The following is a 14,050-nucleotide window of genomic DNA, read 5'->3' on the forward strand; positions in this document are numbered from 1 at the left end:
TATACAGATAGAGTAGATCCTAAATAAAATTTGTTTATTTTCAATTCCAACTTTCATGCAATATGTAGTATGAGTCCAATGATGGTTATGATGCAGTAAAGATTGAGGCAACAACAAATCAAATTAATGAACAACTTAGACATAATATTTGTTCTACCTAGGTTTAGACTCCCTCTATTGGGGAGTGAAAGGATCTATATGGCTAGAATGACAATGAATAACATACAAAATTATTCTACTAATTCTCAAGGCTAGAGCAAAGTTTGATCAATACAAAAACAGTGTTAAAGCAACTACTTTGTGCTAGCACTTATTCACCATATGCAATCCTTTTAAAAACTAGTAACTTGGTATTTAGTTTATGTTGATCAAAGCAAGCATATCATACAAATGCAAGTATATCTAATTATAATCTACATAAGGCTACTTGAACAAGTAGCATACAATGAGTAAACGTAGGTGATTGCAAGAGTAAGTATAATGAGCAAACCACATAGGGCAAGAGATGACACGGAATATAACCATGAGGTAAGTTGCTTGCCAACATCTTATGTCCTCGTTGTGGCAAGTTCAAGCTAGATGGCTCTTACGCTAATTGGCATTACATGCTAAGACCATAACATAGAATGCCATAAAAACACATTAGAGAGACACTTCAACAAGCCACTATTTTCACTAGAGTTGCTCTTCGCGAATCTACCACGGGGAATGAGCAAAAGAGCCCTCACAATTGATGATCGAAACTAACAACAATCACCAAACAGGCCTATGAATACCCCCGTCTTGTAGCGGGACGGAACACGCAAAATGAGAAGCCACGGTTCCTATAATCTATCTCGTTGTGCAACTGAGCTCTCACCTGCTCCCCGAGTGTTTGGTCCACCTATCTACCCAACCGTGTGGCAGTGCCCCCAACATTTAGCGTCCATCGTTTATGCAAAGAAGACAACACCCACGATGCCTCCCAAGAAGAGCACCAGTTGTAGTATCTAGGACACCGGCAGGGGGTTAAATAGATGTTTTTAACTAAAATCAAAGACACTAAAGAAATTTGATCAATGCTACAAGAGATATAAATTATCTAGCTATGACAAGTAAGCAAACTATGATGAACAATTATGACCATGCTAGAAATGAGAGACAAAACATAAATTACTAACTACTTGCAAAGTAATAAGTAAGGAGTGAAGAGAATGACACCGAGTTTTATCCTGTGGTATCAGTGATTTTCCGCTCACCCCTAATCCATGTTGAGGTGGACTTCAAGCTCTCACTTGCTCCTCCATCAAGACACGGCTTGATCTTTGAGCCAAGTGGACAAGAAATCACTCAATACCTTGATTCCTAGTGTCGCCTTTGTCGCTCTGACAAGGTAGTCGCGAACCCCTCACAATCAATACTACGTGTCCTCCACAATCTTCACGGAAAGCTTGACGAAGACAACACCCAAGCCGTCTAGGAGGTGGAAACCTCCAAGAGTAGCAAGTAGGGATGTAAACAGTACGGATAATATCCGTCTGTATCCGAGTCCGAAGAGAGCAAATACTGATTTGGATATTTTTTCAGATATTCGAACGATTTTTCCAGATATCGGATATGGATTCAGATACTTGCTTCGGATATCGAATACAATATAGGCTATATCCATCGGATATCAGGTATTCGACAAAAATATCGAATATATCCGAATAGGTATCCGATTTAGCTCTGCAATTGGCAAACACCGAAGTACCAAACCACGGCCCACTACGGCCCACTTGGCCATTCCTACGGTCTGCATTACCCTCCCTAACCCTAACAGGCTAATACCGTGCGGTCATGCCACCTGGAGGCCGGAGCTCGCAGCCTCGCACCGCACGCCCTCGCTCGTCAAGACGCTGCTGGGTCGCGCATTCGCGCTAGCTGTTCCCGCTCGGTGGCGCCACCGCCGCCGCTTCGTGGCCCGCTCGCTGCTACGCGGCCCTGGCTCGGAGCTCGCTGCTACGCCCGCTCGCTGCTACGCCGCCGTCGCCATACGCATACGCCTATACTGAGGTAGGTCAGTAGGGTTTGGAGCGGCACGCCGATGAGCAGCGGGCGAGGGCGAGTTCCCATTCCCCAACTCCCCCAACCCGACGTAGTCTATTCCCCGGCTTCAGGGAATCAAGGTAATCCATAATCTTCTAATATTTATTTTTTCTAATGTTATGTGTACATTTCTTATCTGTAGATGTATTTTGTAAGCTTCATTATTTAAATTTATATGTATAGTTTAGGATCACGTTTGTTGCTTGCTGGACTGGTGCTCGTTCATTGTTTGCCTGTTTGGACTTTGGAGTAGTGTTTGTTCACTATTTGGTCCGAGATTGAGAGGCTGGCAAACTGACAATGGCTGCCAATCCATTAGTGCTAAGGTTTGGAAGTGGGAGTGTATGTGCAAGCACAAGAGCACCTCCTGCTTCTATATCACCCATTGGCACTAATCAGTCTGCACCTAGAACACAACAACTTGTCGGTGTTATGGTTCTAGTAGGTGGAAGTGCTGAAAATGTTGTTAATATTGAAGAAGCTCGAGATGAGTCCAATGGCACCGAGGAATTAGGACGTGGTGAAAAGAGGGAAAAAACAAACAAAAAGCCTACCTCCAAGGTTTGGGACCACTTCACCAAGTCCACAGTGATGCAAAAGGGAGATGATGGGAAGGTGGAGGAACAAGTTTGGGCGAAATGCAAGAAGTGCACGTTCAAAACTCGTTGTGAATCCTCGAGGGCCACAACCGCCTTCTGGAACCATTTGAAACTAAAGCACTACATAAAGAAAGGGCAACAAGAAAGGTGACAATGTTATTGTTCAAACTTTCAAGTATGATCCTGAAGTTAGCCTAAAAAGTTCTATAAGGCCATGATTATGCTTGAGTACCCATTTATGATGGTTGAACATGACTTCTTTGTTGATTTCATCAAGTCTCTGCGTCCACACTTTTCATTCAAGTGTCGTACAAGCACTAGGAATGAAATAATGTTAATACACTTGGATGAAAAGAAAAAATGTTTGAGCACCTTAAGTCTCTTTCTTGTCGATTTTCTGCAACTATGGATATATGTGGACATCAAACCAGAATAAAGGTTATATGTGCATCACCATTCATTGGGTTGATGATATGTGGCAAATGCAAAAACGTATAATTTGTCTCCCTCATGTTAAAGGACACCATAGAGGAGAATTACTGGCTACTGAATTTATCAAAGGTGTGATGTATTGGAATCTAGAAGAAAGTTATTTGCTCTCACCTTAGACAATGCTTCATCCAATAATAAATGTGTGATAGTAGTTGTGAAGGAGCTTAATAATCTTGCTAAGCTTCAGAAGTCTTCTCTGATCTGTGGGGGTGTTTTCTTTCATGTAAGATGTTTATGTCACATATTAAATCTAGTTGCTCAAGATGGTTTGTCAATTATTGGATCATCGGTTAAGAACATTAGAGCCATCATTGTCATTGTGAAGAACTCTACACTGCAATGGGAAGAATTTCATAAATGTGCAGAATTTTTTGATTTGAATAATAAATCTGGTCTTCCATTGGATGTTCCTACAAGATGGAATTCAACATATGAGATGTTGAGCCATGCTCTCTATTATAGAAGTGTTTTTGAAAGGCTATTATACTTACACAAGGATAGATATGGGCATTGTGCACCATTGAATGATGAATGGGACATGGCAGAATCATTTTGCAAATGCTTGAAGCAGCTCAATGATGCTACAATGTTGTTTTCAGGGTGTCAGTATCCAATAGCTAACTTGTTTTGGTGGAATTTCTGTGAAATAAAATTAACACTTGAAGAATGGTGTGAAAGTGCTGATATTACTATTGCTTCTATAGCCGAGGCTATGCAAAAGAAATATGACAAGTATTGGAGAAAGTCCAACATAGCTCTTGTTGTGGCATGCTTCCTTGATCCTAGATACAAGAAAAAGATAGTAGAATATTTTATGTTGAAGATTTACAAAGACATGGCTACTGTAGAGATTACTCGATTCATGGATGTTGTGAACCAACTGTTCCAAGAATATTTAAGTATTACAAATCAAGGCTCTTGTGCTCAGACAGACCTTGCTGCAGGTAAAGATAAAGATATTCCAATTGGTCTAAATACTGACATTGATGAGTTTTTATATGAAGATGAAGCTGCAACCAGTAGAGGTGAAGTAAGTGAATTGGATGTTTACATGAAACAGAAACCAATTAGGTGGGTTGATCCTAGTGGTAAAGGTCTGCAGTTTGACATATTATCATGGTGGAAGGCTAACCAAGTGACATATCCTGTTTTGTCATGCCTTGCTCGTGATGTATTGGCCATTCAAGTCTCTATTGTAGCCTCGGAATCTGCCTTCAGCTCTAGTGGGCGTATTGTTAGTAAAGTTCACAGTCGTCTAGAGCCTGATATTGTTGAGGCACTAGTTTGTACCAAGGACTGGTATATTGCATCTAATAGAGGTAAAATTGATATGTTATTTTCTCTACTGTAGCCTACTAATACTAATTTTCAATTCAAGTTATGTTAGTGTTACTAATTATTAAATTTGTGCACTTTTAGATTGCAAGATTAAGGTACCATCAATTATGGATGATCTCATTTTAGACAACAAGGAATGCAGCTCTGCAAATGAGGAGGTATCCCATATCGTTTTCAGTTTAAATCCTTTAGATCTCAGTTGGTTTGTACATATTTATTTTCTAAATCCATTTGATCTCCAATTCTCCACAATTTTTGTAGGCTCAAGCTGAAGGTCTGGCTAACGAGGAACTCTATGGTGATGACGATGAGGACAACGACATTGACGACATGGAGATCTAAAGCAATATGTGACTAAGGAGAAAGGTGTTAGTTTCTAACCATTTGTTTGGCTTTAATCAGTTAACAAATCTATTGGTTGTTTACAGATGATGATTTTTAGTGTTATTTGTCATCTCTGTAATAGCAACTCTCTCCATAGCATTAAGTTAACAGCATGTCTATCAACTTGTATCTTAATTGCATCTGCTAACATGATCCATCCTACAGTCTTTGGACGTAAAGGACTACTCCCTTTTGGTTGGTGTCAATAAGGAAAAAAGAGATGGTTGTACACCTGGTGGCTGGCCAGCTAGAACAAGTAGAGTAGCAGACTTCCTTTTGTTTATTTTGAATTTGGCTATTTGGGTTGGCTGGATGACCGTCTGGGACAAGCAGACTTGCTTTTGTTTCTTTTGTATTTGGCTATTTGTGACTGTCTCTGTGAGCTGTGACTATGACTATGACTATGAGATTGTGATAACTTTGAAGTTTAAACAATTATTATGATTTCAAAAATTCAAGTGCATGCATCAAGCTTCTTGAGTTGTTTAATTTATTTTAGTCTATCCGATTGCAAGTGCATGTGTCATGTGTGCAAGTGCTTGAGTGCGTATTAAATTACTTGAGTGCATGCATGCAACAAGATACTTGAGTAGTTGAGTGAGTACTTTAGTTTCTCAAACATTTACGATGTGTGTACCTGTTATCCGAATAAAATATTTGTTACCAACAGTATTCGTGTCCGACTTGTTCGTATTCGAAAGGTGAATATCTACATCCGTAACCAAGATAATCCGTATCTGTATCCAAAACTATCTGTATTTGTATTCGAATCCGACTATAATTATGAAAACGAATACAATAACATCAATATCTGTCCGTATTTGATCCGATTATATCCCTAGTAACAAGTCAACGACGCTTGCTCGGTGTACCACCTAGTGCCTCAAAGATCACCAATGAATGCAAATGCACTAGGAGCTCTTAATCTCTCACTAGAATGCAATCTCAAGAAAAGAGTGTGAGAGAATGAGTTAGAGGATCACAAATGAGCTCAATGCCTGCTAGGAATGGCAAAGACAGGCCTCACACACGAGTTCCACTTCTATTTATAATCCAATAGAGTTTGATTCACGCAAAAATAATTAAGCAGAACAATTACCGGCTGAAATATATTCCACCTCGACGATAGAAAAAGCGACCGAATATTGCTTCTTGGAGGACCATGAGACAAGAGACCTACCAAGAAATCAACAACAACATGAGGTGATCTTCCTATCAACCTTGCAACACGTATAGTCCGAATCCGAATATCCAATCAATTCAAATTGAGCACCTTTGGATATTATAGAACAATATTGGGGGTATGCTTCAAACATCTTAGAATTCTTTTTGTGACTTTCAAGTGAACCTCTCTAGGTGTTCCTTGAAACCGAGCACACATAATCACTCGTAAAATCTATGAAATGTATTAAAAAAGTTCACTTTCAGCAAATACATGAGTTATCAATTCTTGCTATAGAATGAAAAATGTTCTCCATTTTAGGCATGTAATAATAATATTTTTGAGGGAATCCAATTATAATTTGACTTAATGTAAAGGATCAGATTTTGCTTTTTTTAAGAAGCATATTTTGCTTTCGAGAAGGGAACTAAATGAGTTTAGTCCTGGTGTTGTACAAATGTACAGTATTTGTGGTCCAATAGACCAGTATATACTTGCATCCCCCAAAATATCTCATCATTGTTACTGATCAAAACAACTATATAGAGGAAACTAAGAGGATAGGACCACATTTACTTGAATTCCATGTAGCATGAAACACAACTGCAGTTGTACTCATTAAGATTTCGATCCCCTAGCTTATAGCTACTTTGTAGCTTTTGAAGCATCTCTTTTCTGTTTCTTGTTTACTGCAATGCAATGTATTTCGGCTAATGTTCACTCACTCTCATATTTGACTCCTGAGCGCCCTGACACGTCCATGTAGTTTATGACGTCGCAATAGCATACAAGCACCGACTGCCAGATTTCCTGGACAACGTGTACGGCGTCGATCCTTCTGAGGTCCACATCCACATCAGAACGGTTCAGCTCCACCACATCCCCGCATCGGAAGAGAAGATAACTGAATGGGTGATAGAGAGGTCAGGCAGAAGGACCAGCTCCTGGCAAATTTTCTCGTGAGGGGGGGGGGGGGGGCGTTTCCCTGACGAAGGAACAGAAGGAAATCTGTCCACGCCCAAGTGCCTGGCAAACTTTTTGACAGCAGTAGGCTTGACGGCCGTCTGCCTGTACGGCTGTACCTAACTCTCTTCTCGTCTGTGTGATTCTTCAAGGTCTACTCGACTACTGGCTACTGCCATCGGATGGCTCGACTGAATTACCATGGTTCAAGGAATCGGTGGACCTCTGGTTCTCTGAAGTTTGGTATAGATAGTACTTATTATTTACCATAGACATCAAGTCGTTGTAGTATAGTGGTGAGTATTCCCGCCTGTCACGCGGGTGACCCGGGTTCGATCCCCGGCAACGGCGTTTTTTTCCATTCATGTAAATTTTTGCAGTCGACATACTCCAATAGTTTTTATGCTATGTTTTGTTTTCCCACGTGCACATAGAGAAATTTGGAACCGAGCCATTATGAAACGTGGGATTCGCTAGTTTGCCATCAAGTGAGTGGGTTTCGACTGGATACCATTATGAACAATGATTTACCTGCTATAATGCCATTTGGCCATCTAACCAACACTAAAACAGGTTTTAATCTAATCACAGGAAACGATCGGACAGGTTTGCCCTCGGCGTCAAATGCACTTTCTCGTGCCTGCGCTATCCATTCTCGCGCCTGCCCTTTCCCGCCCCTTGCGCCAGTACTCACCTGTGAATAGGATTTGCCAGATCCATTTATCTAGTCGAACTGCTACCTGTCAGTCAAACTGCTACTTGCTCAAGTGTGTAGCAGCAAACCTGCAATAAGATTTGCATACAGTACATAAGGGAATTTCTCCACAATACAGAAGCAAAATTAGCTAGTCAGCCACAATACAGATGAAAACTGAAATAACATTCTCAGATACATGCTCAATTTTTCTCAGATACATAAAGGCTGAATTCACATCAAGGCAAGCATCCATCTCAATTTGAGCACAACGTTGATGTTCATAAAGGCGGAGTTCTCAGGTACATAAAGGCTAGCAGCCATATCAAATTTTCACAGATACATAAAGGCTGAGTTCACTTCTCAGATACATGCTACTAACAAATACTAGCTGATTTCACAAATCAGCATCTCAGTTTCCTAGGTGTCAACTTCTTAGGAGGTGTCATCTTGTTTGAGAATGATGCTGATGGCAGACCTTCCTGTGAAGTTGTACCATCTGCCAATAGCATTGCAAGTCGACTGCAAGTGAAACAGCAAACGTTCAGTACATGTCTTAGGAGCATAAACAACATGCTTTTGTTTTCCTTCAGTTACTAACCTTCTGGTGACCCTAATTGGGTTGTCATTTATAATTGTTTCCATTGTAGGCTTAGTTGGGTTTTGAACAACAGCAGCATCACCTTGCTCCATGACTTGAACAACAGCAACAATCTCCATTTCTTGGACAACAACACATTCCTCCCTTCCATGGGCAGTAGTACCTCCCTCACCTCCTTTTGACTTCTTTTGTGTTGGCACTTTGGCATTCTCCCCATACTTAGTTGTGTTTTTTCGAGGCTTTCTCTTCCTGCGTGTTAGAGAAATAGAGTTATTAGAAAATAATTAAATGGCAACAATTTGATTGAAACATTTCAACACTTGCCTTTTCTTCGTTCCATTTAATGGGCACTTGTAGCTGGTTTCACCATGGCCTAATTCTCCACATTTTTTGCACCTTCTCTTCCCTCTTATCATCTTCTTCTTGCTTTTTTCAGATTGGTTTTCAGCCTGCACGTCAACTTCATTAGCTGCCTCTCTGTCAGCCTCTTTTCCTTTTTCTGCAGCAACCTTTTTGCCCTTGCTATTCCCACCTTCAAGGCAACTCTTGATTCTGAGTTTTTTGTACCTTCCTCTACCTCTCTTGTCCAGTGGGGCGCCAACAACAAATGGTAGGTCCACATGTGGCCACTGGGTCTTATCTGGCAGTGGCTCAATAATTCTCTTGTATGCATTCTTGAACCTCTGAACCGAATAAAAATCATGCACAAAATCCTCCAACTCCACATCCACACTATCTTGTGCTGTAATCAACGCCAGTGCATGCTGGCAAGGCTTGCCAGTGTGCTGCCATTCAAGACATGTACATTCATGTAAATAGGATTTAACGACATGCCTATTATGAGTATTTGTGCTGTCATCCACTTGTGCAGAGAAATAACTAGCCTTTGTAACTGTCAAGTGACCTAGTCCTCTAGTCTTTACCTTCAACTGTTGTATAACTGCAGGTAAGACTTTTCCATTCAACTTGTCTGCAATCCTTCTTCTTTTCTGCCACAAAATCATTATCAGCTCTCTACACTTGTCTGCAAGCTCAACAACTGGAAGGTCCTTCCAATCTTTAACCCAGTTGTTGAAAACTTCAGCTAGGTTGTTGGTGATATAATCACACTTAATGGCGGGGTTAAACTCACTCCTTTTCCACTTTGTTAAAAGTATTGGCTGACTCCTGGCCTATAAGCTCTAGCTGCAGGGTACATATTGGAGAAGATGTCACCACCAAACCTTTTTACAAAATTTTGCATGAGATGTCTAAAGCATTCTCTTTGTTCAGCATGAGGGAAAACATGCTTAACTGCCTTTTCTAGTCCTTTACATGCATCTGTGCACACAGCAAGCAAAGGGAGATCTCATATAGCCCTTTTCATTTGGCTCATGAACCATACCCAATTGTCTTCAGTTTCACCGTCTATGATTCCAAAGGCTACTGGGTACATCCAATTGTGGCCATCTATAGCAGTTGCCGCAGCCATATGCCCATTCCACCTACCATTAAGTGCTGTAGAGTCTATACTTAGATATGGCCTACAACCCTCTAAAAAACCTTCAATGCAAGGACCCAATGCACAAAAAAACCTATGAAAATATACCTTGCCATCCACCTCTTTAATGTCTACCTCAATGATACTCCCTGGAGACCGACTCAAAACCTCTGCTCTCCAATTGAATAGCATCTGAAAGCTTTCTTCCCAACTACCATGCAACTCTTTCAGTGCCAATTGTCTTCCCTTCCAAACAGTGTCATAAGGTATTTCACACTTGTATTTTTCTTCCAACCTAATCCTCAAATCTTTAGTTCCCATGGTTGAATTCTTTAACAGATGGACAGCCTTTGATGCCACCCAGGCACTAGTAGGTGTAGTGGTCTTTCTTCTAGCACTAGAGGTACAACTGTGTTCATCAAGTAACACTGTCACCTACAACACAACCAAAAAAAAACAATTAGTAACCACATAAACGAAGGACAATTTACAACGTTACATAAACGAAGGACAATAAGTACCATAACAGTCTTCCCATCGGGTTGCCTACGACCCACGATATGCCAAGGGCAATCCTCCCCTTTGCAATCACCAATAAATCGACTCGGGTCGGTTTTCACGATTTGCAACTCAAACTCTTCATTTATAGCAAACTGGCGCATAGCCAACCTAAATTCACGCATGCTCGGGTACACAGTTCCAATATCCATACAAGGATTATCCGGATCATGCACCACCACCCTTTCCCCTGGTATGTCATCATTAACAGGGATGGCTGCACCAAGAGTGTCATTGTCGACAAAGGAGACATTGCCACTAGCAGCACGTGCACTATCTGCCTGTTCAGAAGTTTCCCTACCCTTCTCGGCAGCGTCATCCTCATCTCTTAGCCCCAATAGCACATACATTTGGTTATCATCAACTATTTCTATCCTTCCTTCTTCATCTGTACTATCAAAAATATGTAGTGTGTCCCAATCAATAGCAGCTAGTTGCTGATCATGTCGAATAGGAGCTTCTACAATTGCTAAAGGCTCATCATCAATGCTGGAAATCAATAGGTTAAAAATGACCATGGTTAGAGGTTAGCAAAACTGCACTGGTACTATGCTTGCTTGCTACTCGACAACTAACAACAAGGTGATAGCACAGCATACCCATGGAAATCATCAATTAAGAAGGACTCCATCTCAAAACTACCTTCTTTCTCCCTTTCTTCTATAACCTAGGGTTAGGATTTTAGGAAGCAGAGGATACTGATTATTTTGTACGCATACTTTGAACCAAACATAAAATCGAAAATGCAAACGCCGGTTCCCTTACAGCTGTTGCAGGAGGAGCGCCCGAGGTGGAGGGCATCGACGACGCCGGCGGTGGAGAGCTTCTGGGCGGCAGCCGAACGATGACCGACTCCAGGAGGCGGCGCGAGGACCAGAGAGTGCCAACGCAAGCGTCCTGCAGGCGTGGAGGGGGGAACGGACAGGGCGAGCGTGGGAAAGGGGCTCGGCGGCGCGCCACCGGGAGCTCGAGCTCGACGGGGAGAAGAATCTCTATCTCCCTTGTGCGCGGTCACAGGAAAAGAAACGTGTGACCTGGAAAGAACGAGAAAGTACATTTGATGCCGAGGGCAAACCTGTCCGATCGTTTCCTGTGATTAGATTAAAACCTGTTTTAGTGTTGGTTAGATGGCCAAATGGCATTATAGCAGGTAAGTAATTGTTCATAATGGTATCCAGTCGAAACCCACTCACTTGATGGCAAACTAACGAATCCCACGTTTCATAATGGCTCGGTTCCAAATTTCTCCGTGCACATACCATTCCTTGGTGGTCAGAAGACAGAGAATGTCCGCGTCTCAATTCAAGACAGAATCAGTGGTGAAGATTACACGTCTCGCACGTCCATTCACTTTGGAAAAAAAAAAACTACATGTAATTTGGTGTGGTAAACAATTCCTCGATCCTTGAAAGCAGCCGTTTCATGAGGAAAACCCTGTGTAAAACATATTTCTCTACAAAAAAAAACCCTACACATAATAGGCATTTGGCTACTTCATCCCTCACGTAGTCACATACAAAATCATACATCTTGCCCCTTAAAACTATTGAAAGTAGTTTTACCAACGTACGTGACTTCATCCCATAAAACAAGGCCCATAAAAGATGTGCACGGAAATTAGCGCGGACAAAGCGTACATGCTGCATGGAAAGGGAACTACGCACTACGCATTTCCATATGGCAGAAATATACGCGCCAAGTTTGCTGCAGTGAAAGAAATATGCGCGCCAACATGATCGTTTCTCTCATCTGTGCTGCGCATGCACCATAATCTATAAGTTTAGGACGTTGCAACCTCAACTTATGTCTTATTGTCAGTGCAGCATGATTAGTTTATCTGATTAATTCAGGACTTTCATCTTTTCTTAATTTAATAGCATATCAGTATCAAGACATTACAGTTTAATAAACGGTGCTGCAGGTGAGATCTTTTCGATTATCACCAGGCCAGCTTGTTGAGAACCCCAAAAGGGGTGGCATCGTAGACGTGGACGGCGAGGTAATTGCTAGAGGAGAAGGAACGTACGGCAAAAACCAACATCAAGATGTGATGGCTTATGGCCGTCCTATTCAGCTGACGGTGCACCAAGCATACAGTGCCACCGTTGGCCTTAGATGCATTCCAACTGCCGCCCTTTCATATCGGAATGTTGTGACCAAGAATAGAATATGACCCACACGGTCTTCGTTGTACAGCAAGCCCATGACAATAAAGAATTGCAATTAGGTAAAATGATTTTCCACCTAGGCTCACATATTACATGGTCAAGATACAGCTATTTCTTAAACTGCAACAATTCTGGAGAGCATGACCGAATGCGGTGAGACTGAAAGTGAGACGAGGGTCACAACAAAGTCTTCCCAATAATTCTAAAAATATACTCCTCCCATATTCATGAATGATGTTGCTGAGTTCAGATGAAAGTACAAGCAGCCATCATCTTCAACGATGGGTTGCAGAACTAAAGCCTTTCAAGCAAGACGATAAGAAAAGCCATCTCGAAAATAAAATTATTTTAAGAACAGCTTCAAAAGTTGAACAGCAAAGAGTACATGAAAATATCAGATTTTGACAATATGGTTCCAAGAAAATTGGTGCTTCAACAAAAATCAAAGTAATAACACAAAAAATAAACTCGAGCCATTCTAATGTCAAACAAAGCCTTAAACCAATAGGAACGGACCAGATGCAAACCAACATGTTGGTGAAGGTGCAAGGTAAATTTAAAAATGTAACAGGGGAAATGGAATGGTCGTTTTGAAAACGGATACACGGTGGGAGGGTTGTTTTGTAAAATCATCATGACGGCTTGCATGGTTTGCACCTGATCCATTCCCAAAACCAATTGTTTTGCTCAAGTTTCCAATTGTGCCAAGAGAAACAATAGAGAACACTAGCAAATACTCTATCCCAAATTAATAGACGTTCTAGCCCTTAAATTTTATGTCTATATTCAAATAAATGATAATATATATATATATATATGGTAGATCTATTTATCACCCTAGGTGATGGACTCAACGGTCCATCACCTTAACCACTCTGGCGTGCTTGCTTGCTCGCCCGCCCCAACGCATGCGCTCTGTGCGGCTCGCTCGCGCCCGGCCAGCAAGCCGACCGAGCCCGCCCTAGCTAGATCTAACGGACCAAGAGTCATGATCCATTAGATCTAGATCCAACCACATATGTAATCGTGGTTTGTTAGGGTTTTTTATAAACCTACACAAGGTGGTGGTGGCAGAGTCTAAGTGCTAAATATGACATACGATTAGATCTAGATCTAACAAACCAATAGTCATGTTTAGATCTAACGGACCAAGACTCATGTTTGCATGTTTGCACCTAATGACTATTTGCATAGTTGTCGTTGTCCAAATAATATTAAACATAAAGATTCAAAGTAAACTGATAGGCAACAGTGCCTACTTCATATTCTTACATGCAAGTCTACCAAAAAAATCATGGAACAGTTCCTAGTGGTTCCATAACATCCTAAAATAAAATAAGTTGGCTAACTGCCAGTAGCTCACAACATATAATCAGTAAAAGGGGGCATCTGTTAGGGTGGTATCAATGTTGGAACATACTGGCCTTGCAAACTGCAAGGGTTAACAATCCCAATAGCAGACATTGAATATGATTTTTCTGATAAAAGCAGGCAGGTCAGCTATTGCAAAGAACATTCAAAGATGACAGCCATACTAAAATTGA

At 41.3% G+C, this 14,050-nt stretch overlaps 2 protein-coding genes and 1 non-coding gene across 3 annotated transcripts; 1 reads left to right on the forward strand and 2 right to left on the reverse strand.

Annotated features, from left to right (window-relative positions):
• Nucleotides 1–7,284: 7,284 nt before the first annotated feature.
• On the forward strand, nt 7,285–7,356 carry TRNAD-GUC (transfer RNA aspartic acid (anticodon GUC)). The gene has a single exon. It is a non-coding gene; the product is annotated as a tRNA-Asp (tRNA).
• A 550-nt stretch (nt 7,357–7,906) lies between these two features.
• On the reverse strand, nt 7,907–10,210 carry LOC109939237 (uncharacterized). Its single transcript, XM_020542703.2, has 3 exons — nt 8,625–10,210; nt 8,301–8,549; nt 7,907–8,221 (listed from the first exon to the last, which is right to left on the reverse strand). Exons 1-3 carry the CDS (start codon nt 9,302–9,304, stop codon nt 8,104–8,106), a joined length of 1,047 nt encoding a protein of 348 aa, XP_020398292.1. The 5' UTR covers nt 9,305–10,210; the 3' UTR covers nt 7,907–8,103.
• A 1-nt stretch (nt 10,211) lies between these two features.
• On the reverse strand, nt 10,212–13,440 carry LOC103636592 (uncharacterized). The gene is made up of 3 exons (XM_035962001.1): nt 11,104–13,440; nt 10,938–11,005; nt 10,212–10,827 (listed from the first exon to the last, which is right to left on the reverse strand). Exons 1-3 carry the CDS (start codon nt 11,137–11,139, stop codon nt 10,212–10,214), a joined length of 720 nt encoding a protein of 239 aa, XP_035817894.1. The 5' UTR covers nt 11,140–13,440.
• Between the last annotated feature and the right edge of the window lie 610 nt (nt 13,441–14,050).

This window comes from Zea mays, chromosome 8 (assembly GCF_902167145.1).
Source record: "Zea mays cultivar B73 chromosome 8, Zm-B73-REFERENCE-NAM-5.0, whole genome shotgun sequence".
NCBI lineage: Eukaryota > Viridiplantae > Streptophyta > Magnoliopsida > Poales > Poaceae > Zea > Zea mays.